Source organism: Muntiacus reevesi, chromosome 4 (genome assembly GCF_963930625.1).
Source record: "Muntiacus reevesi chromosome 4, mMunRee1.1, whole genome shotgun sequence".
NCBI classification, from domain to species: domain Eukaryota; kingdom Metazoa; phylum Chordata; class Mammalia; order Artiodactyla; family Cervidae; genus Muntiacus; species Muntiacus reevesi.
The window spans coordinates 67,285,119-67,307,672 of NC_089252.1; the positions used below are offsets into that span (position 1 = coordinate 67,285,119).

General features: G+C 41.1%; 1 protein-coding gene across 1 annotated transcript in view; it reads right to left on the reverse strand.

Moving 5' to 3' along the window:
• Positions 1 to 22,554, reverse strand: part of GLB1 (galactosidase beta 1) — a 101,874-nt gene that overhangs the window by 36,956 nt on the left and 42,364 nt on the right. Inside the window, exons 7-10 of the mRNA XM_065932930.1 lie at positions 21,752 to 21,810; positions 19,897 to 20,018; positions 19,746 to 19,786; positions 17,492 to 17,604 (exon numbers count right to left, since the gene is read on the reverse strand). Coding sequence (XP_065789002.1) covers positions 17,492 to 17,604; positions 19,746 to 19,786; positions 19,897 to 20,018; positions 21,752 to 21,810 — 335 coding nt within the window. The remainder of the gene's footprint in view (positions 1 to 17,491; positions 17,605 to 19,745; positions 19,787 to 19,896; positions 20,019 to 21,751; positions 21,811 to 22,554) is intronic.

The window sequence follows — 22,554 nt, forward strand, 5'->3', positions numbered from 1 at the left end:
GTTTTCCTCCTATACCCCCTGTATTTATGCATACATAAAGACGAGATCATTTTATAATTTACTCCTGCCACTTACCAAAAGCACTTTTGGCATGGACCAAATAGTAACAACAATTTTACTTACTTGCATATTATATTCAAACAGATATAACAGAATTTATATAACCATCACTTTTCAATATTAGGCATTGAATTATTTCCAGTTTTTGATACTATAAATACTATTGCAATGAACACTTCTTGTCTATAACATTCTCCATGTTCAGAATTTTTAAAATAAAGTTCCAAGTAAGGGGCATGCATGTGAAGTCGCTTCATTCATGTCCGACTGTTTGTGACTCCGGGTACTGTAGCCCGCCAGGCTCCTCTGTCCATGGGATTCTCCAGGCAAGAACACTGGGGTGGGTGGCTGTGCCCTACTCCAGTCAAGTGAGGGGTCATTAGGTCAAATGATATAAGCATTTTATATGATTCTTAATATAAGGTATGCCAAAGTTTTCACTAGAGGTCTATACTTGTTTATGTCTTTCACCCAGTTATCTATTTGGATCTTGATTTTTTAAATCAGTAGTATGAGCTCATTACATTCTCCACATTAAGCCTCCATCTGTCTATCACATTTGCCACAACCTTTAAAAAAATTATTATAGTGAGTTTTCAGGGTTCGATCCCTGGGTCGGGAAGATCCCCTGGAGAAGGAAATGGCAACCCACTCCAGTATTCTTGCCTGGAAAATCCCATGGACTGAGGATCCTGGTAGGCTACAGTCCATGGGGTCGCAAAGGGTGGGACAGGACTGAGCGCCTTCACTTCACTGATTATCATATAGCAAAATTCTGGTCTTCTGTCCAAGTAACCAATGTGTCAGAAAAGAAATAGACAACCAGAGCAAAATAAACTTCTGAACCTTTATGTCTCCATAGTAATTTGTACTTTAATCATAGTTTTCAGACTTGACATTGCTTCTCATCCTACTTATTTAGAGGGACAAACTCAATGTGGGAAGCTGCTCTTTTCCTAGTAGAATCCAACAGATACAACGGTAACCAACTATTCTCTCCCCAAGACCTCTAACGTTTTTGTTCATTTATCTAATAAACTCTTATTAAGAAAGTAATTGGGGAATCCACTGGTAGTCCAGTGTTTAGGACTCTGCACTTTTACTGATGGGGCCAGGTTGAATTCCTGGTCAGGAAACTAAGATCTGGCAAGCCACGTGGCACAGAAAAAAAAATATAAGAAAGTACTTTCTGTCAGGTCCTGTGCTTGGTACTAAGGATAATAACAGCCCCAAGTCTAGAGTGACAGTGTGTATAAACAAGTTATATTAACACTAGGAGAAGTTGTGTATTCAAGATTTCCACAGTATAACATAGTGGCAGAAAGCAAAGTGTGAGTAAATCTGCAGAGAGATGACTCAAAGATGACTCCCCAGAGAAGGTAATGAGGCATGTCCTCATTTTCCAGATGGATAAAGGTAGAGGGGCCACTCTGTGCAGAGGCCAGGGGGTAGAAGTGGCACCTCCTGTAGAACGTGAGGAATTTTATGTACCTTTATCTTACGGCTAGACAATCATGTACAAGAAAGGGAGAACTGAATAGCACAGCGAACTATATTCAATACCTGTAATATAGGAAGAGAATCTGAAAAAGAGTGCAAAGAACTGAATCATCTTGTCGTACACCTGAACCTAACACAGGATTGTAAATTACACTTTAATTTTTAAAAAATGGTTTACATAAAAGGGAGAATTGAAAGATGAAAGATGGCTTGATGAAAATAGGGGTGGAGTCATGGAAGGCATCCTGACCAGATCAGTGTTTCAGAGAAATCACTTCGAAAGACAGACTGAAAAAGCCAGGTATCAGGAAATGAATGGACTAATGCCACAGGAGTTTAGGTGATACTTTAAAAGACTGTTTGGATTAGAGCAGATGCAGACTATTATATGTGGAATGGATAAACACAAGTGCTGCTGTGTACCACTGGGAACGATAATCAGTACCCTCCAATAAACCTTAATGGAAATGAATATGAAAAAGAATGTGTCTATATGTATAACTGAGTCACTTTGTTGTACAGCAGAAATTAACGCAACACTGTAAATCAGCTGTGCCTCAATAAATTTTTTTAAAAGACTAACGTTCATCAAGCAATATTCACATTGTCATCCTTAATTGTCTGACATAAACACTGTGTTTCCACCAGCACCATGGATCATTAAGAGACAGCTGGTTCACCCACTGAACTAATGTCATTCTAGCCATAAACCAAAAGGACATTCAGCCAGTGTGGACTGATCCTGTGTCAAGGCTCAAATGTCATTAAGCTTCTGAAATACTGAAAATCATGTTGGCCATTCTCCCATGCCCTGTCACGGCCCAGCCCCAATGCCACCCTCAAGGAATTCCAAGATCCACTCCAGTCATCAAGGTCATCAACTACAACTTGATTAATTTCTACAGAATAACCCATCTTCAAAAAGTCAGCTGGACTTATCTTTGATAGAAGCCCTATTAAGAACCGGAACAAAACTCTCATTCAAAAGCATACAAAAATAAACTCACCACTGCCCCTCTCAGGAATTGGTAATGAGTAGGAGGGCGCTACCCTACAGTCTTATGGTTCATCCTCGAGGTCAAAGTGTTAACCAGGTTGGTTGAGTTTTACCCACAGCAAAGAGAATAGCTTAAAAAATGCAAATATCGAGAGCACGGTCATGGCTTAAAAGAGTCCTGCGCTGCCTGGAGGGCTGCCGGGAGCCTTCACCACTGAGCACAGGCTTGTGCAGCCTGCTGGGAAATTCCCATCCCTGGGAGTCCATGTCAGTGAAAGAGACTGTCCATCTCCACGCAGCTTAGTCCTGAGATAGACTAAAGAAGAGACCCATGCAACTTTTTAAGACTTTGGTGAAGGACAGAGGCAGGAAGAGGTGTATATGGGGATATTTATGATCCCATTTCTTTTCCTCCATGCAAACAAATACTCTGAACACCATCTAACAAACCAGCTAGCTGAACATCTACAAAGTCTCCTAAGAAAGAGCCCACTTTTGAAGTTGTTCTTTTTTCTCTTCCTATACCTGAAATATCAACACAGAGAACGAGGGGAAAGACAACTACATGTTATGTTGCAATCTATCATAAGCTGCTGAATCACATAAATTTCTGAAGATTCTGTCTCCTTCATAAGTTCATCTTACGGTGGCCACTGGTTAAACACCTGGGATCCCCTGCATTTGTCCTTTGCATGGCCCACTGCCCTTCTTGATCAGCTCTGCATGTGCAATCTCAGCCTCTCCTGAACTTCACCCTCCACCTCCACAACGACTGTGGAATCCAAGTCTGTCCTAACGACTTCTTCCTGGAGCCTTAAGTGAGGTGCCTGCCAGACAGACACCTCCCCCAGATGTACCCAGAGGCATCCTGAGCACAACTGGCTTCTCTCCCCCACCCCACTTCCTAACTGTGTTTTCCTTGCAGTGCTCTGTCTTAGTTGCTAATCCCAATACTCATCCAGTTATCCAGTTAATGTTGTAACATGGAACAATCAATGACTCCTCATTCTTCCTCACACCTGCATTCAGCCAGTTGCTAAATCCTACCAATTATGGGCTTCCCTGGTGGCTCAGATGCTAAAGAATCTGCCTGCAATGCAGGAGACCCAGGGTTGATCCCTGGGTCAGGAAGATCCCCTGGAGAAGGGAATGGCAACTCACACCAGTATTCTTGCCTGGAGAATCGCACGGGCAGAGGAGCCTGGTGGGCTATAGTCCACGAGTTTGCAAAGAGTCACACATGACTGAGCCACTAACACTCTCACTTCCCTTTGTCACCAATTTTACCTCCCAAATATTTTTGAAATCAATTGCTGTCTCTCCACTCCCTGCTGCCCGTGCTGTCATCTCATTCCGTGGTTACTTCAGCAGCCTCTGAACTCATCTCCTGCACCCAGAAATGCCCCCAAGGGTCACTCCCTCCCCAAGGGGGGTCCTAGCAGTGTGTGCTCAGAGGTTTCTGTAAAATTTGCAAAGTATTACAATTTAACCACAAAACGCTAAAACACTCATCTCTTTCTGCTCCAGCTTTCCTCTGTCAAGCATGCTCTTAGGTGAAGGGGCTTTAGAGTGGCTACAGGCCTTGATTCAACCAGAGGAGAGTTGAGGCAGGGATTTATTTAATTTGGGTGGAAAATATATTTACAAGCTGCACTGTCAGTCCCATGAGTAGGTATACTATTGCTAACAGATTATGCTGACTTGCAACATGACTGTGCTCTAAGGCATCCAGCCCCAGAAATATGTGGGTTGTGGAGGGGGAACAGGGTTTGAAATGTTATGCAGCCAAAACCTGTCTGTAATTTCTTCCAAATATTATAGCTCATGCATGCAAGAACTTGAAAGACATCTCCCCAATTTGCATGACAATACTAAATAGTCATATAACACCATCGGTAACAAAATGTGAAGCTTTTCTGTTTTTCTAAAATGTCAATACTGAAAAACAAATTTCTATCAACCACACTCAAGAGCCAATCTCACTAGAGAAGATTACAAACACTGCTGTCATTTGAAGAGACAATAAAACAGCATGAAGCCAAAAGAACATAAGGAAAGAAGGATGGCAGAGATGTTTCAAGCAGTGAATAAATCAAAATACATTTTTAAGTTTTGTGATGTTTCCAATTATATTAATCTTTAAAAAAATTTAACTTGCAGTGATTAAAATTTTTTTCATTGAAGTATAATTGATTTACATTGTTGTGTTAGTTTCTGGTATACAGTAAAGTGAATCAGTAATGTTGTTCTGTCAATAAGTCGTGTCTGACTCTTTGTGACCCCATGGACTGCAGCACGCCAGGCTCCTCTGTCCTTCACTATTTCCCAGAGTTTGCTCAAATTATGTCCATTGAGTTGGTGATGCTATCTAACTATCTCATTCTCTGCTGCTTTCTTCTCCTTTTGCCTTAAATCTTTCCCAGCATTAGAGTCTTCTCCAGTGAGTCAGCTCTTCACATCAGGTGGCCAAAGTATTAGATCTTCAGCTTTAGCATCAGTCCTACCAATGAGTGTTCAGAGTTAACTTCTTTTAGGATTGACTGGTTTGATCTCCTTGCTATCCAAGGGACTCTCAAGAGTCTTCTCCAGCACCACAATTTGAAAGTGTCAATTTGGCACTTGGCTTTCTTTATGGTTAAACTCGTGTATCCTTGCGTGACTACTAGAAAAACCGTAACTTTGATTATACAGATCTTTGTCAGCAAAATGATGTCTCTGCTTTTTTTTTTTTTTTTTGTCTCTGCTTTTTAATATGCTGTCTAGGTTGGTCATAGATTTCCTTCCAAGGAGCAAGTGTCTTTTAATTTCATGGCTGCAGTCACCATCCACAGTGATTTTATAGCTTAAGAAAATAAAATCTGTCTGGCTTCCACTCTTTCGACTTCTATTTGCCATCAAGTGATGGGACCAGATGCCATGATCTTAGTTTTTTGAATGCTGAGTTTAAGCCAGCTTTTTCACTCTCCTCTTTCATTCTCATCAAGAGGCTCTTTAGTTCCTCCTTACTTTCTGCCATGAGACTGATACCATCTGCATATCTGAGGTTTTGTTATTTCTCCTGGCAATCTTGATTCCAGCTTGTGATTCATCCAGCCCAGCGTTTCTCATGATGTACTCTGCATAAAAGTTAAATAAGCAGGGTGACATTATACAGCCTTGTTGTACTCCTTTCCCAACTTTGAACCAGTCAGTTGCTCCATGTTTGGTTCTAACTGTTGCTTCTTGACACCTGCATACAGGTTTCTGAGGAGACAGATAAGGTGGTCTGGTATTCCCATCTCTTTAAGAATTGATCTACACAGTCAAAGTCTTTGGTGTAGTCAGTGAAACAGAAGTAGAGTTTTTGTGGAACTCCCTTGCTATCTCCATGATCCAATGAATGTTGACAATTTGATTTCTGGTTTCTCTGTCTCTTTGCTCGTACATCTGGGAGTTCTCGGTTCATGAGTTGCTGAAGCTGAGTTTGAAGGATTTTGAGCATCATCTTGCTAGCAATTGTGTGGTAGCTTGAACATTCTAAGGCATTGCCCTTCTTTGGGACTGGAATGAAAACTGACCTTTTCCAGTCCTGTGGCCACTGCTGAGTTTTCCAAATTTGCTGACATAATACAGCACTTTAACAGCATCATCTTTTAGGATTTGAAATACCTCAGCTGAAATTCCATCACTTCCACTAGCTTTGTTTGTAGTAATGCTTCCTAAGGTTCACCTGACCTCACATTCTAGGATATCTGGCTCTAAGAGAGTAACCACAATGTAGTGGTTATCCAAGTCATTAAGACCTTTTTTATATAGTTCTTCTGTGTATTCTTGCCACCTCTTCTTCTTTTTTTTTGATACAGTTTTTTTTCCCATTTATTTTTATTAGTTGGAGGCTAATTACTTTACAATACTGTAATGGTTTTTGCCATACATTGACATGAATCAGCCATGGATTTACATGTGTTCCCCATCCTGAACCCCCCTCCCACCTCCCTCCCCATCCCATCCCTCTGGGTCATCCCAGTGCACCAGCCCCAAGCACTTGTCTCATGCATCCAACCTCGACTGGCGATCTGTTTCACACTTGATAATATACATGTTTCAATGCTGTTCTCTCAGATCATCCCACCCTTGCCTTCTCCCATTGAGTCCAAAAGTCTGTTCTATACATCTGTGTCTCTTTTTCTGTCTTGCATATAGGGTTATCATTACCATCTTTCTAAATTCCATATATATGCGTTAGTATACTGTATTAGTGTTTATCTTTCTGGCTTACTTCACTATATAATGGGCTCCAGTTTTATCCACCTCATTAGAACTGATTCAAATGAATTCTTTTTAATGGCTGAGTAATATTCCATTGTGTATATATACCACAGCTTTCTTATCCATTCATCTGCTGATGGGCATCTAGGTTGCTTCCATGTCCTGGCTATTATAAACAGTGCTGCGATGAACATTGGGATACACATGTCTCTTTCAGATCTGGTTTCCTCAGTGTGTATGCCCAGGAGTGGGATTGCTGGGTCATATGGCAGTTCTATTTCCAGTTTTTTAAGGAATCTCCACACTGTTCTCCATAGTTGCCACCTCTTCTTAATTTCTTCTGCTTCTGTTAGGTCCTTATCATATTTGTCCTTTATTGTGCCCATCTTTACATGAAATGTTCCCTTGATATCTCTGATTTGCTTGAAAATATCTCTAGTCTTTCCCATTCTGTTGTTTTCCTCTGTTTCTTTGCATTGTTCATTTAAGAAGGCCTTCTTGTCTCTCCGTGCTCTTCTCTGGAACTCTGCAGTTGGGTATATGTTTCCCTCTCTCCTTTGCCTTTCACTTCTCTTCTTTCCTCAGCTGTTTGTAAAGCCTCCTCAGACAACCACTTTGCCTTCTTGCATTCTTTTTCTTTGGGATGGTTTTGGTCACTGCCTCCTGTACAATGTTATGAACCTCCATCCATAGTTCTTTGGGCACTCTATCAGGTCTAATCCCTTGAATCTATTTGTCACCTCCACTGTATAATCATAAGAGATTTTATTTAGGTCAAATCTGCGTGGCCTAATGGTTTTCCCTACTTTCTTCAAATTTAGCCCAAATTTTGCAATAAGGAGTTTATGATCTGAGCCACAGTCAGCTCCACATCTTGTTTTTGCTGATTGTACTGAGCTTCTCCATCTTTGGCTACAAATAACATAATCAGTCTGACTTCAGTACTGACCATCAGATGATGTCCATGTGTAGAGTCAACTCTCGGGTTGTTGGAAAAGCGTGCTTGATATGACCAGCATGTTCTCTTCCCCTTGTGCTGCTTCATTTTGTTCTCCAATGCCAAACTTGCCTGTTATTCCAAGTATCTTTTGACTTTCTACTTTTGCATTCCAATCCCCTATGATGAGAAATATGTCTTTTTTTAGTGTTAGTTGTAGACGGTGTTGTAAGTCTTCATAGAACCTGTCAACTTCAGCTTCTTTGGCATCAGTGGTTGGGGCATAGAACTGGATCACAGTGAGGCTGAATGGTTTGGCTTAGAAATGAACTGAGATCATTCTGTATTTGAGGTTGCACCCAGGTACTGCATTTTGGACTCTTGTTGACTGTGAGGGCTACTTCATTTCTTCTAAGGGATTCTTGCCCATAGTAGTAGACATAATGGTCGTCTGAATTACACTGGCCCATTCCCGTCCATTTTCGTTCACTGATTCTTAAGATTTCGATGCACAATCTTGCCATCTCCTGCTTGGCCATGTCCACCTTACCTTGACGCATGAACCTAAAATTCCAGGTTCCTATGCAATATTGTTCTTTACAGCATCAGATTTTAGTTTTACCACCAGATACATCCACACCTGAGCATTGTTTTCACTTTGACCCAGCCGCTTCATTCTTTCTGGAGCTATTAGTAATTGCCCTCTGCTCTTCCCCAGTAGCATATTGGACACCTTCTGACCTGAGGGACTCATTTTTCAGTGTTATATCTTTTTGCCTTTTCATACTGTTCATGGGGTTCTCCAGGTGAGACTCCTAGAGTGGGTTGCCATTTCCTCCTCCAGTGGACCATGTTTTGTCAAAACTCTTCACTATGACCTGTCTGTCTTGGGTGGCCCTGCATGGCATGACTCATAGGCTATGATCTGTGAAGTGGGATCAGTTATGCATATACATATCCACTCTTTTTTTGTTTAGATTCTTTTTCCATTGCTGAGTATTGAGTAGAGTTCCCTGTGCTATACAGCTGGTTCTTATTAGTTGTCTGTTTATATATAGCAGTGTGTATACCTTAACCCCAATCTCCCAATTTATTCCTCCACCCTTATTCCCTGGTACCCATAAATTTGTTATGATTTGTTTTTACTCATTTAAATATACGTTCGTTTTTCGTGCCTCATGCGATACCCTCTCTGAAATGTATATCTATGTCACCTGGCTTTTTCAGCAGCATTAATGTTCTTGATGAAAGAGGAGATAGCATCACCTGTACATTATGGAAAAAGTGTGGCGGTGATGGTTCACACTGAACAGGGAGAAGAGATGAGGGTGGAAACAGAGAAGTGCAGATAATTAAAGGTCCAGTTGAGGCTGGAAGTACAAATCCCTGTTCCAGCCAGTTGACACTGAAGCTCACAATCCTCCTGCCTGTTTCCAGGGCCAGAGTGTGACAACGGAATGGCCCAGGCTGGTGTATGGAGCACGGACCCTAAACAGCAGCAGAGAGAGCTATGGAGGGTGACAGTGATTCTTAACAGCTAGCCATCATAAGAGCCAGGGAAGGTCAAGAAAATGTGAGGGGCCGCAGGAGTGGGGAAGAGGCAGAAAGAAGCCGCTAAATGTATAGGAGAATAAGAGTGTGAGGTTGTGATGAGGCCAAAGATAAGACAATGTTCTGTCCAAGAAAGCACATGTAAATATCTGTTTTTAAGTTGACTTGCATTTTTTTTTCTTGTTAGGCATAGAAAAGTTCATTATTTCAGAAAGAAAAATATTCTAAAAATAAGCCTCCCCAGCAATACCACTGCAAGGTATATAGCCAAACGAATGGAAAGCAGGACTTGAACAGATATTTGTGCCCTGAGGTTTAATATAGTGTTATTCAAAATAGCCAAAAGAGTGTCACACAATTCGAAGTGTCCATCAAGAGATGAGTGAAATGAATCAACTGGTACCCAAGTTGTCCCTTCGTATCTGCAGGGTTCTGCCACCAGGATTCCTGCAGATGCCAAAACTCCAGGATGCTCAAGAAATTTGAGAGTGTCTGCACATGTCCTGTGCACATTCTCCCACATACCTTCTTTAATAATTAAATCTTCTTTGGCCATGCTGTGCATACTTTCCTCTCATTGTCAGCGGGGGCTGCTGCTCCCTGCAGTACAGGCTTCTCTTGTTGCAGAGCACAGGCTCAGCCCTTGTGCCAAGTAGGCTCAGTAGTTGCCACTCCGAGGCCCTAGAGCGAGGCTACATGGTTGTGGCACGCGAGCTGAGTTGCTTCAAGGTATGAGGGGTCTCCCCAAACCAGGGATCATACCTGTGTCTCCTGCTTTAGCAAGTGGATCTTTACCACTGAGCCACCAGGGAAGCCCTCCCATGTACTTTCAATCATCTCTAGATTACTTACAATACCTAATACAGTGTAAATGCTATGTAAACAGTTGTAAATACAATGTAAATGTCATGTAAAAAGTCGGTGCTATGCAACCACCTCAAGTTTTGCTTTATGGAACTTTCTGTTTTTGTTTTTTTTTCCCTTAATCTGTGGTTGGTTGAGTCTGCAGATGTGGAGCCCACAGATATGGAGCACTGACTATATATATATACCATAAAGTATTATTCAGCATAAGAAGAAATGAAATTCTGACACATGCTGTAACATGGTTGAATCTTGAAAAGATGCTAAGTGAAATAAGTCAGTCACAAAAGGAAAATACTGTATGGTTCCACTTCTGTGAAACATCTAGAATATGCAAATTCACAGAGGCAGAAAGTAGACTAGAGCTTCCCAGACTAGGCTGAAAGGAGGCTGAAATGGGGAGTTATTGCATAACAGCTTTTCTATCTGAGCGAATGAAAAGATTTCGTGAATAGATAATGGCCATGGTTACACAACATTATGAATGTAATTTATGCCACTGAGTTTTTAACCACTTAAAAATGGTCAAAATGTCAAATTTAATGTTATATATATTTTACCACAATTAAAAAAATTAATGTACAGAATTCATTTAATTGTGTACTTTAAATGGGTGAAGTCCACAGTATGTGATTTATATCTAAATAAATCTGTTAAAAAATAAATAAATAAATCTGAAATGGTTTGTGAGATGAAGCAACAGAAATAAGTCCACAGGCACTATAACATTAATAAAATCATAGAAATCAGTCAATAATTTAAAAAGGAAAGTACAATGGAATATTCATGTACAATTTAAAGAGACTAAATAAATAAAGTATATGTGGATGCATGCATTTGTGCTAAAATCACAAAATGTATGTAAGGATAAATACCGTTCCCTCCTCCTCCATCTGAGGCGGGGAGGGCAAGAAACAGGAGATAGACCCAGCTTTATCTGCATTGTATTATTTTCTTAAACAATTAGAAGCAAAGATTTCATAATAACCTATGTTATATCTAGGTATTGGGTACATGAGTGTCTGCAACATTATTCTATATATTAAAAAAATTTCAAGATGTTATATTTTGAAGACATATATCATAATATTTCTCATGAAGAAATAAAAGACTCCATTTGTAATGGAGAATTGTAATATTCTCCATTGTAATTGTAATATTAGAATTAGGAATATAGAATACTTGAGGATAAACATATTCAGAAATGGACAGGGACTATTTTTTTAAGAAAACTTTAAAGGACATCAAAGAAGACTTGAATAGATAGAAAACCGTTTTCTTGGCTAAGTCTCAATACAGTAAATATCACCCCTAATTTGATGTATAAATTTAATACAAAACTAATTAAAACATCAACAGGTATCTTGAGTTTTTGTTTTGAAGTTGATAGAATAATATGAAAGTTTATAATATCTGGGGAAATTCTGAAAGACTATAGACAGAAGACTAGGACTTTCCAGTGGCTAAGACTCTGGGCTTCCACTGCAGGGAGTGCCCAGGTTCGATCCTTGGTCGGGAAACTAGATCCCACATGCCGTAATTAAAGATTCCATATGCTGCAACTAAGACCCGGTGAAGCCACATTAATTTAAAAATTTTTAAATAAGTAAAATAAAAGTTCAAAATAATATAAATGCCCATCAGTTAGAAATGGTTTAAGTAAATGGCAGTAGATCTAAATAGTATAATAGCATGTAGCTGAGTACATGCTACATGTACAACAGCATGTGATGATCTCATTACAGAGAATGAGATCATTTAGGTTAAGAAGGCTCACTAAACAGAACATCTGATGTCATTCTTGCCCAAAACACCAGTAAAATTTCAGTGAACAGATTTTTGTTTAAGACATAAAAACACAGAACTGAAGAACTGGAGAGGAGACAACAGCAAGAAAATTTTGAAAGCTGGAAAACGGACAAATGAATGGCAAATCAGTAATAAGAAAGGCAAAGAGAATGGGAGGAAACTAAGAACCAATTCAATTTGGTTCTGAAGAATTACTAAAAGGCTCGAAACTGGCAGCACCAGGTACTTCCGAACCTGGGAGGCACAGGTGCTTAATTAAATAAGGAGCATGATCCACAGATTTCTTCTTCTCCAAGCTAAGGGTTCTCAAACTCTAGTGCATGTCAGAGTCTCCTCTGACCGTAAACTCCTGGATTGCTGGCCCTACCCACAGAGTTTCTGATTCAGTGGAATTAGAATTTCCATCAAGTTACTAGGTGGTTCTGATGTGCTGGTATTTGAGAAACACTGCTCTTTGTATGCAATGCCCTCTTCCACCTGGGACTAGAGATTTATTTTCTGGGGAGGAGAAAACATGGTCTTTGGGTTCCTGGTTAACCTGCAGAGTTAAGGACATGTGGAGCATTTTAAAAGGGGAGACTGTGATCATGTACAGAGTAAAAAGTAACTACCGCCATCCCAGCCCTGCTCCAGGGTGCAAAATGCTGGCAGCCAGCCGCTTACTCCAGGCAGAAAATCAGAAGATATCTTTCTTGGAAATCTTAACAGTCATAGAGGAAACATTTAAAGATACTGATACTTTGTAATTTCATTTAATTAAACAAAATTAGGTCAAAAAGGAAAAAAGCAACCTCTATACATAAAAAAACCCTTAAAGGAAATAAATGAACCTGTTGGATTCGCAGCATAACCAAAAGTTACCTGTGGTTACAGTGAGTGTTGACAAATCTGACCCTGACTGTAGGGGGATGCGATGGTTTTAACAATATGCCCACAAATTCTCTGATCCTCTTCCCCTCAATAAGTGGGACTTAGTCCCCATGAAGATGGCTTCTGGAGGAAAGAATGTGGAAGAGGGATGGGATGTCATTCTTTGTTTAGGTAATTAAAAGACTGCAACTTTGGGAGTTCAGTGATTCAGTGACTCCCTGGGAGTCCAGTGGTTAAGACTCCATGCTTCCACTGCAGAGGGCATGGGTTCAATCCCTGGTTAAGAAATAAGATCCCACGTGTCATAAATAAATTAAAAAAAAAAATTTTTTTTTAAAAGGCTGCAGCTTTCATCTGGAGGTGCCCGCTCTCTCGCAGATCTTTCACTGTGGGGGAAGCTGCATTGTAAGCCACCTCGTGGAGAGTCCTGCATGGCAAGGAACTTCAGTGACCTGCCCTTAGCCATGTGAGACGGACCTTTCAAAGGGGAGCTTTTGGGAATGGAAGTTGTTGCAGCCACTATGTCTCCATGGAGGTTCCTCAAACAACTAAAGACAGAGCTGCTCTATGATCCTGCAGTCCCACTCCTAAGAATGTATCTGGACAAAACTGTAATTCAAAAAGACACGTACGTGCACCCCAGTGTTCGCAGCAGCACTGTTCACAGTAGCCAAGACATGGAAACAGCCTAAATGTCCACTGGGAGATGAATGGGTAAAGAAGATGTGTACAGATATACAATGGAATATTACTAAGCCATAAGAAAGAATAAAATTATGCCATTTTGTAGGATGGACGTACGGATTATCTTTCTACATGAAATAGAAAGAGAAGGAGAAATACCATATAATATCACTTATATGTGAGATCTAAAAATTGGTACAGATGAACTAATTTACGAAACAGAAACAGACTCACTGACATAGAAAACAAACTTATGGGGACTTCCCTGGTGGTCTGGTAGTTAAGAATCTGCTGGCCAGCACAGAGGACATGGGTTTGATACCTGGTCCAGGAAGATCCCACATGCCTTGGAGCAGCTAAGCTCAGGCGCCACAACTACCGAGCCCATTCTCTAGAGCCCAAGAGTTGCAACTACTGAAGCCTGTGCTCCACAACCAGAGAAGCCACCACAAGCAGAAGCCTGCGCGCCACAGTGAAGAGCAGTCCCAGATCGCCACATCCAGAGAAAGCCCTCACGCAGCAAAGAACGCCCAGTGCAGCCAAAAATAAATTATTAACAAAATTAAAAAAAAAAAACAAGTTTATGGTTACCAAAGGGGAAAAAAGGTGGGGGAGGGAGAAATTAGGAGTTTGGGATTGCATACACACACTACTATATATATAAAATAGATAACCAACAAGACCTACTGCATAGCACCGGGAACTACGTTCAGTATCCTGTAATAAACCATAATGGAAAAGAATATGTATATGTATGTATAACTGAATCACTTTGCTGTACACGGGAAACTAACATAACACTGTAAATCAACTATACTTCAATTAAAAAAAGAACGAAAGCAAGAAATGGATCCTTTAGCCCCACACAAGTCTTTAGAGTCCGCGGCTTGGCCAACAGCTTTCACTGCAACCTCAGGAGAATTCATGAGCTAGAACATACAGCTAAGCCACCCTATATTCTTCACCGGCAGAAACTGTGTGAGATCATATATGAATATGTTTGGGCATGCCACGAAGCTTGTGGGATTCACCAACTTGGGACTGAACCTGGGCCGTGACAGTGGAAGCCCAGAATCCTAACCAGCAGGCCACCAGGGAACTCCTAACATCTGTTGTTTTAACCTACTAAGTTTGTGGGTAATTTGTTGCACAGCGATAAACCGGGGAGAAAACAAATCTCTCTTGAAGATTCACATCCACAACTAGCCCACTACTAAAACACGCACCATTCAGAGCATGTGAGTCAGGAGGGATGTAATCGAAGTTAACGTGAGATAAAGTTCTGGTTGTAGGAAAGAAGTAAAGACATAGATTAATTTTAAATTATTATAAGTTAAAACTGAATGTTAAAGCTTTTTGAAAGCCAGGTATAAAGGAGTGCATATTGTATGAATCCATCTATATAGAGCATGTAAGTCAGGAGGGATATAATTGAAGTTAACATGAGATAAAGTTCTGGTTGTAGGAAAGAAGTAAAGATATAGATTAATTTTAAATTATTATAAATTAAAACTGAATGTTAAAGCTTTTTGAAAGCCAGGTATAAAGGAGTGCATATTGTATGAATCCATCTATATAAAGTCAAAAAACAAGCACTTGTGGTGATCAAGGTCAGTGGAAAGTTAGTAATTAGAAGGAACATGAGGGAAGCTGCTGAGGGGTTGCGTGCTGGTTCCAGGAGTTTGTGTTTTATAAATTCACTGAGTTCTACACTAATGAGCTGTGCTTTTGTGGGGAGGGTGGGGTGTACATACTTTACGCTTCAACTGGTAACCCCCGAAGAAGTGAAAATGTAGAGGATAACATTCAAATTAGGGTGTGGAGGGGGCAGTGATACAAGAAAACAAAAATAAACAGCTCAGAAGACAGTAAGAAAGGAAGACAAAGCAGAAAAGGTAGGCAAGTAGATAATTACAAGATGGCGGAAATGAATCGATGTGTATCAAGAATTATAATGAATGATGACAAGTCGGTGCACCAGTTAAAAGACAAAATGTTCAAAAGAGATTTTTAAAAAATCTAGCTATGTCTTGTTTACAAAGGATGTATGTTTTTATTTTTTATTTTATTTTTACTGAAGTAAAGTTGATTTACAGTGTTGTGTTCATTTCTGCTGTACAATGAAGTCAGTTATACACTTCTACATTATTTTTCATTATGGTTTATTACAAAGATATTGAATATAGCTCCCTGGGCCCTACAGTAGGACCTTGTTGCTCATCCATCCTACGTATAATAGTTTCTATCTGCCAGCCCCAAGCTCCCAGTCCATCCCTCTCTCCCTTGCCAGCCACAAGTCTGTTCTCTATGTCTGTGAGTTTGTTTCTGTTTTGGGACAGAGTTTTGGGGGATGATTTTTAAGAAAGGATATAGAAAGCTTGAAATTAAAGCATTGTGAAAGATACACCAGGTAAAAGAATGCAGGTAAGTATATTAGTATCAGACATAACAGATTCTAAGGCAAAAATCATTATCAGAGATAGCGAGTTTCTATATAATGATACAATAAGATTTAATTCTCAATTTGCATTCTAATAATATGGCCTCAAAAACTGACAGATCTACAAGGAGAAATACATAAACACAACTCTCTCAATAACTAATAGAATAAACTAACAAAAATTAGGAAGGCTATAAAAGATATCAATAGCACCATTAATAAGCTTAATCAAATGAACACGTATACAGATTATAGCCAACAATTATAAAACATGCAGTATTTTCAAGAATACATGGAATATTTGTTCATATTGGTATACGCCAGGCTGTATGAGGAGGTTCAATAAATTTCAAGGATTGGTATTATACTCAAAACATTCTCTAACCAGAATGCAACTATGTGAGAAACCATCAGACTAGAAAAATACTTGTGTTTAATATTTTAAAAACTCACTTCTGAACATTTGATGGGTCAAAGAGAAATCAAAATAAGCGTGTTTAAAAGCAAATAATAATAAATACATTACATATCAAGACTTAGGAGATGGAGCCATAGCAGTACCTGAAGGAAAGGTACAGACTTGAGTATTTGTATTAGAAAAGAACAAAGTCTGGTTTAAAAAGCTAAGCTTCAAATAAAGGAAGGAAACAATGTAGATAGGAACAGAGAACTTTGAAACAGAGAACAAATGTACAAGAGAGAACTTGGGAGTCATCACTCTAAATTCTAGAGATTAAACCCACAATAACAATCACATGCGCAACATTTTAACCACACATCTGAAAATGCAGATGAAATGAACAAACTCTGAGTAGTTAGGTATCAGACTCTACTTTTTAACAGGTTTAAAGTATTTCATAATATTAACGTTAACACTTAGGCTTAAATTGAGACTATGTTGAAAACAAAAAAAAAGTTTCTACCATTTATAGGCAGAAAACCTTTGTTTTTTAACTTCAAAACTCAGGTGACTGAGCAGAAAAACTGTGGGTTTTTTTTTTAAAGCCACACAGAGACAGGAAACCCCACCTGAGTGCGTTAGATGCCTCAAAAGGTCACAACGCTAGCAGGACTAAGTGTTCAGGTGTCAGGCCAGGAGGAAATAGCAATCACTTGCTCCAAAGCAGAAAAATGAAGCGTTGCTGACAGCTCACACTTGCCCTGTGTTCACAATGCCCATAGATTTTCTCTCCCGCGCACTTCAGCTATTTATGTGGACACACATTTATACCTTTAGTATAAAAAGTAGTAACGGCTAACACTTACTGGATAGCGTATGTGCAAGGACTATTCCCGAGGCTTTACCTGTGTTCTTTCTAATCTTTACAACACAACCGCGTGCTATGGCCTCACTTGCTGACAGGCTCACTCTTAACTGGGTGGGGCCAAGACTTGGGGTCAAGTCTAGCTGATGCCTCCCTTCATCCATCCTCCTCCACACAAAGGTTGCAGGAAGATGTCTACAGAGCATCGTGAGTCCCAGGCAGGCTTGGTCCAAGGCCAGCCCCTGGAGCATGTACAAAGCACTCACCTTCTGAATAATATCCCGCAGAGCAAAATACTTCTCAGTGAGGTCCCCGGCCTCGCTCAGGGGGGCATCATAGTCATAGCTGGTGGGCTGTGGTTGGTAGGGCGTGTTGGCTCCTGGAAGACAAAACCATGCCACTAGTTACTACGGAAGGCCTTCTCCTGTGACAAGCTCTTACGGATTTGTGGAGGGGGTGAATAAGGAAACACATTAGAGTCAACTGTTCAGTGACACAGAGGTGGCCCTCCAGATGCGAGGTTTCTTCCTGCAGATGGTCCTCACTAAGCACCCTGGTGTCTACAAAGGACTTTCCCCATTTACTCTCTCAGCAACCCCAGCAGATATCCCCGCACTGGATCAGCAGGGCATCTGAAGCTCCCCAAAAGCCCAGACATCTCATAGCCAGCAGTGGCCAGGCCTGTGGCATGACTCACATGTCTGACTGTTAACCTTGCAGCTGTGGTCTTGTTTATGACCTCCTCTGTGGCTAAAAAAAGGTCCACGGGAGACACACAGGTTTCTGGGCCCAGGATCAGCAGCAAACCACTAAGGGGTCATCAGACCAAATAAACTGGGAGAATTTTATCACAGTTTTTCCTAGCCACAAAAAAAGACCATGTAGGGACTTCCCTGGTGGTCCAGTGGTTAAGACTCTGTGCTTCCACTGCAGGGGGCGAGGGTTCAATCCCTGGTCAGGGAACTAAGATCCCACATGCCAAGTGGTGTGGCCAAAGAAAAAAAAAAAAAGAGAGAGACCATAGAGGAAATATAGGAATGATGCATTTGCTTTGGAAAATACTGTGGCAGTTCCTCTAACTCTAAAAACAGAGTTAGTTACCATGAGAACCAGCAATTCCAATCCTAGGTGTGCAGTCAAAAGAACTGAAACAGAGGTTCAAACAAATGCTTACACATCCACGTTCATAGCAACATTATTCATAATTGCCAAAAGAGGTGAAACAACCCACATGTCCATCATTGATGAATGGAGAAACAGAATGTAGTATATCCACATAATAGAATATTATTCCTCTATGAAAAAGAATGAAGTATGATACACACTATAATATGGATGAACCTTGAGAAGATTATGCTAAATGAAAGAAATTAAACACAAAAGACCACATACTGTGTGGTTCTACTTGTACTAAATGTCCAGAATAGGCACATCCATAAAGACAAAGAGTGGTGGCCAAGAGCTGGGAGAAGGGGCAGTGGGGCATTTCTTGGGCATGAGGTTTCTTTTGGGGGTAATGAAAATGTTTTGGAATTAGATGGTGGTAATGACCGCACAAGTTTGTGCTAAACTAAACACCACTAGATCATGTATTTTAAAAATCATCAGTTTGAGGGTATGTGAATTATGCCTCAACAAAATGTTTTTTAAAAAAGAAAGAGAAAAAAAGACCAGAATACATGAACAAGTAAAGTTATAGCCAGAGACTATGACTTGCCCAGTTAGCTTGATTTTAAACAATAATTTCTAAATGTACATCTTACAGCCCTTAAAATTTTTTTAAAGAAAAATGAATTCTCTGACAGTCCAGTGGTTAAGACTCCATGCTTCCAGTGCACAGGGTATGTGTTTGATCCCCGGTCAAGGAACTAAGATCTCACATGCTGTAAAGTGTGACCAAATAAAAGAAAAATGATTTTTTGACCTATTGTATAGCCAGAGAACTCGATATTTGATAGTAACCTATTAGGGAAAAGAATCTGAAAAAGAAATATATATATCTGTATGTATATCTATCTATATATATATCTGAATCATTTTGCTGTATATCTGAAATACCTTGTAAAGCAACTATACTTCAATAAAATTAAAGAAAACCTAGAAAAATTCAAATTTACATAGGGAAAAAAATTCCACTTCTATGATTCTTACACATTTGTAAATTAAATTGAAATGTTGAATTAAATTGTAAAAAATAACTTCTGAACTTCTAAAACAAGTATAGAAGGGTAATTCATAAGCATCCTAATGCTACTCATTCATATAACACTGATTATTTCATAACACCTGCATATTCAATTTTAAAAATCATTCTCAATAGAAAGGTAAATTTCTCTCTTCCTAATAAATAAAAAATAAAAGTGATTTTTTAATATTATATAGGCAATCTTACATATTAGGAAATTTAGCAGAAGAAAAACCAAAACAGAAGAATCACAGATGGCCATAGGCATGGACAAAATCAAGCACCAGAAACATTCTACCATTAGATTCTACAAACAAATGTTAAATTGCTCTTACCATTCCAATAGGCAAAATTGGTGCCACCTATAAACATGTACCTACAAAGAAACAAGAGAACAGATGAGCCCACAGCTCATCATGAACCCACTGCTTCACCATGAGCCCACAGCTACAGAGGACACCCTTCCCTCCAAAAATTAACACTCACATGTTCACATTTGCCCCGAGAGCAAGCATATCATGAAGGGTGAAAGCCACCGCTTTAGGGTTGACTGTTGAATGATGTTGGCCCCAGTGATCTAACCATCCAGTGTAGAATTCAGAATTGATCTAAAAAGAAAGGGATATGGAACTTAGGACAGACTTAAACCTTCCCACGCTGGGCGTCCCAGTAACTCCTGCCCGAGGTTATCCACTGAAGAACAGGTAGAGGGGGCAGCTGACATCCACTGCTTTACTGGGAAGTGGGGACCAATGAGGACGTTTCATAACAGCATTGCCTAAACTCAGCTCTCAGGTGTGGACAATGCAGGTGTTCCTGAAAAGCTGTACCTGCATCAAAATCTTGTTAACCAATCCCCAGTTTGAATAAGGGAGGAAAGTTTGTTGGGCAAAAGAATCAGATGACAAAACATGTCTATGAAATAATTAGCTCCAAATTCACCCTTTGTGTGAATCCAGATTTTCAGATTGCAGGTTGACTATTTTAATTGTAGAATAATTTAATTGAATTGAAGAATAGTTGATTTACAATGTTGTGCCAATCTCTGCTGTAAGCCAAGTGACATGTTGACATTCTTTAGATCTCAGACTGACTTAATGTGTGGTAGAAATATTGTCCAAATATTCTAGCGCTTGGTGTTTCTGTTGGGCATGACCCTGCCAAGCCCTTGTCTACAAAAGGAAAGAGAAATCTGGATGTGTTCTGGGGACTTCCTGTCTCAGGGTGCAGGAAACAGCTCCACTCAGAGTCTGCGAACATGGGTTCTGCATGACTCAGGAAGCAGAGACCAGGTTCAGAAAAGGCTGCTTTGTACAAAGGTGGGTACACAGTCAGGGCAGCCTGACCTGCTGCGGGGAAGACACCCCTTACGTGGGGCCAAGTAACAACAACAACTTCAGGGAAAAGGGAGGCAGAGAGAGGGACACATTCACTATGGGTTGAGCACGCCTGCCAGGACCTCACTGGCATCTCTGCCTCCCAGCCGCCCACGGAGCATGCCGCAGAGCCCTGCAACTCCCGGAGCGGCTGGCACCCTACATCCCCACATCTCCTGGCTGCTTGTCGGAAGCTCAGTGCCCCCCTCCCCAGACCCAGTACATCAATGTCTACATTTTCACAAGACTCCTATGCGATTTCTAAGTAGATTAAAGGTGGGGCAGCTCAGTCACAAAGAGCTCTCAAGAAACACAGACCTGACCTCAGGTCCTGGCCCTGCCACTCACCAGCTGTATGTGTCATAGGCACGTGACACAGTCTCTGAGCCTCACTGAAAAATGAGCTCTCATAACACCACTTGTGAGAGCTGCTGCGAGGACCAAAGGCGACGAGCTACGCCAGGGTGCAGAGCCTGGGACTTCCCTGGTGCTCCAGCGCTTAAGAATCTGCCTTGCAAAACAGGGGATGTGGGTTTAATCCGTGGTAGGAGAACTAGGATCCATTCCGGAGGGGACAGAATGGGGACCGCGGTGAACATCCCCCTTCATTAAGCTCTGCTTCTTTTTTTGTTTGCATTAGAAAAAATAAATTGCATTTATTTTTCTTTCTTTCTTTAGTGATTTGACCGCACTGGGTCTTCGTTGCGGCGAGCAGGCTTCTCTAGTTGCAGCACATGGGCTTAGTTGCCCCCCCAGCGCAGGGCCTTAGTGTTGAGCAGCACTGCTTCAGCTGTTTCCCATGTGTCCAGAAGGCGGTCTCCACAGCCCCATCAGTTCTGACCCCAGACCCAGGGAAACCAAGGATCCACTCCCACCCTTCACAGCACCTCATCATTCTCCCCCAGCGGCAGAAAAGAAGTCTGTATGACCAAGTGGTCTCCCCATGCCTCACCCCTGACTCTTACCAGGGGTCCTCTGGGCTCAAGTCTTCTCTGGAGCATGAAAGCAGCTGTGAGGTTGGTACCTGAACAATGAGAAAGAGGAGAGAGGTCAGCCATGGGAGTGACAAGTTCAAGAAGAAAGATTCCTTTGGAGACTTTCCAGAGGAAGTGGGTCCCGTGGTTAAGAATCTGCCTTGCAGGGACTTCTACCTGCCAATGCGGGGGACACGGGTTCGATCCCTCGTTGGAGAACTGAGATCCCACATGCAGGAGAGCAGCTAAGCCCAAGCACACCACAGAGAATCTGTGCTGCACAGCGAGAAATCCTGAGTGCTGCAGCTAAGACCTGGCGTGGCCAAGTGTATAATAAATTCACTTCTTAAAAAAGAGGACTTTCCCTGGTGGCACACTGGGTAAGAATCCACCTGTGGATACAGGGGACACAGGTTCCATCCCAGGTCTGGGCAGATCCCACATGAGGCGGAGCAACCAAGTCCATGTGCCACATCTACTGCGCCCATGGGCTGCCACTCCTGAAGCTCACGCACCGAGAGCCCGCAACGAGGGAAGCCAGCTCAGGGAGAAGCCCGTGTACCGCGACGAACAGTCGCCCCCGCCCGCTGCAACCAGAGAAAGCCTGTGTGCAGCCACAAAGACCCAGCACAGTTGAAAATAAATTAATGAAATTAAAAAAAAAAAAAAAAAGATTCCTCTGCAGGACTTGAGCCTCCAGCTCCCTGCCCTCCCTCATACCCCCATGGGCCTGCACACCTCCAAGTCAGCTTTAGGTGAGGACTGCTTTAGGTGGGGACTCAGACCATACATTC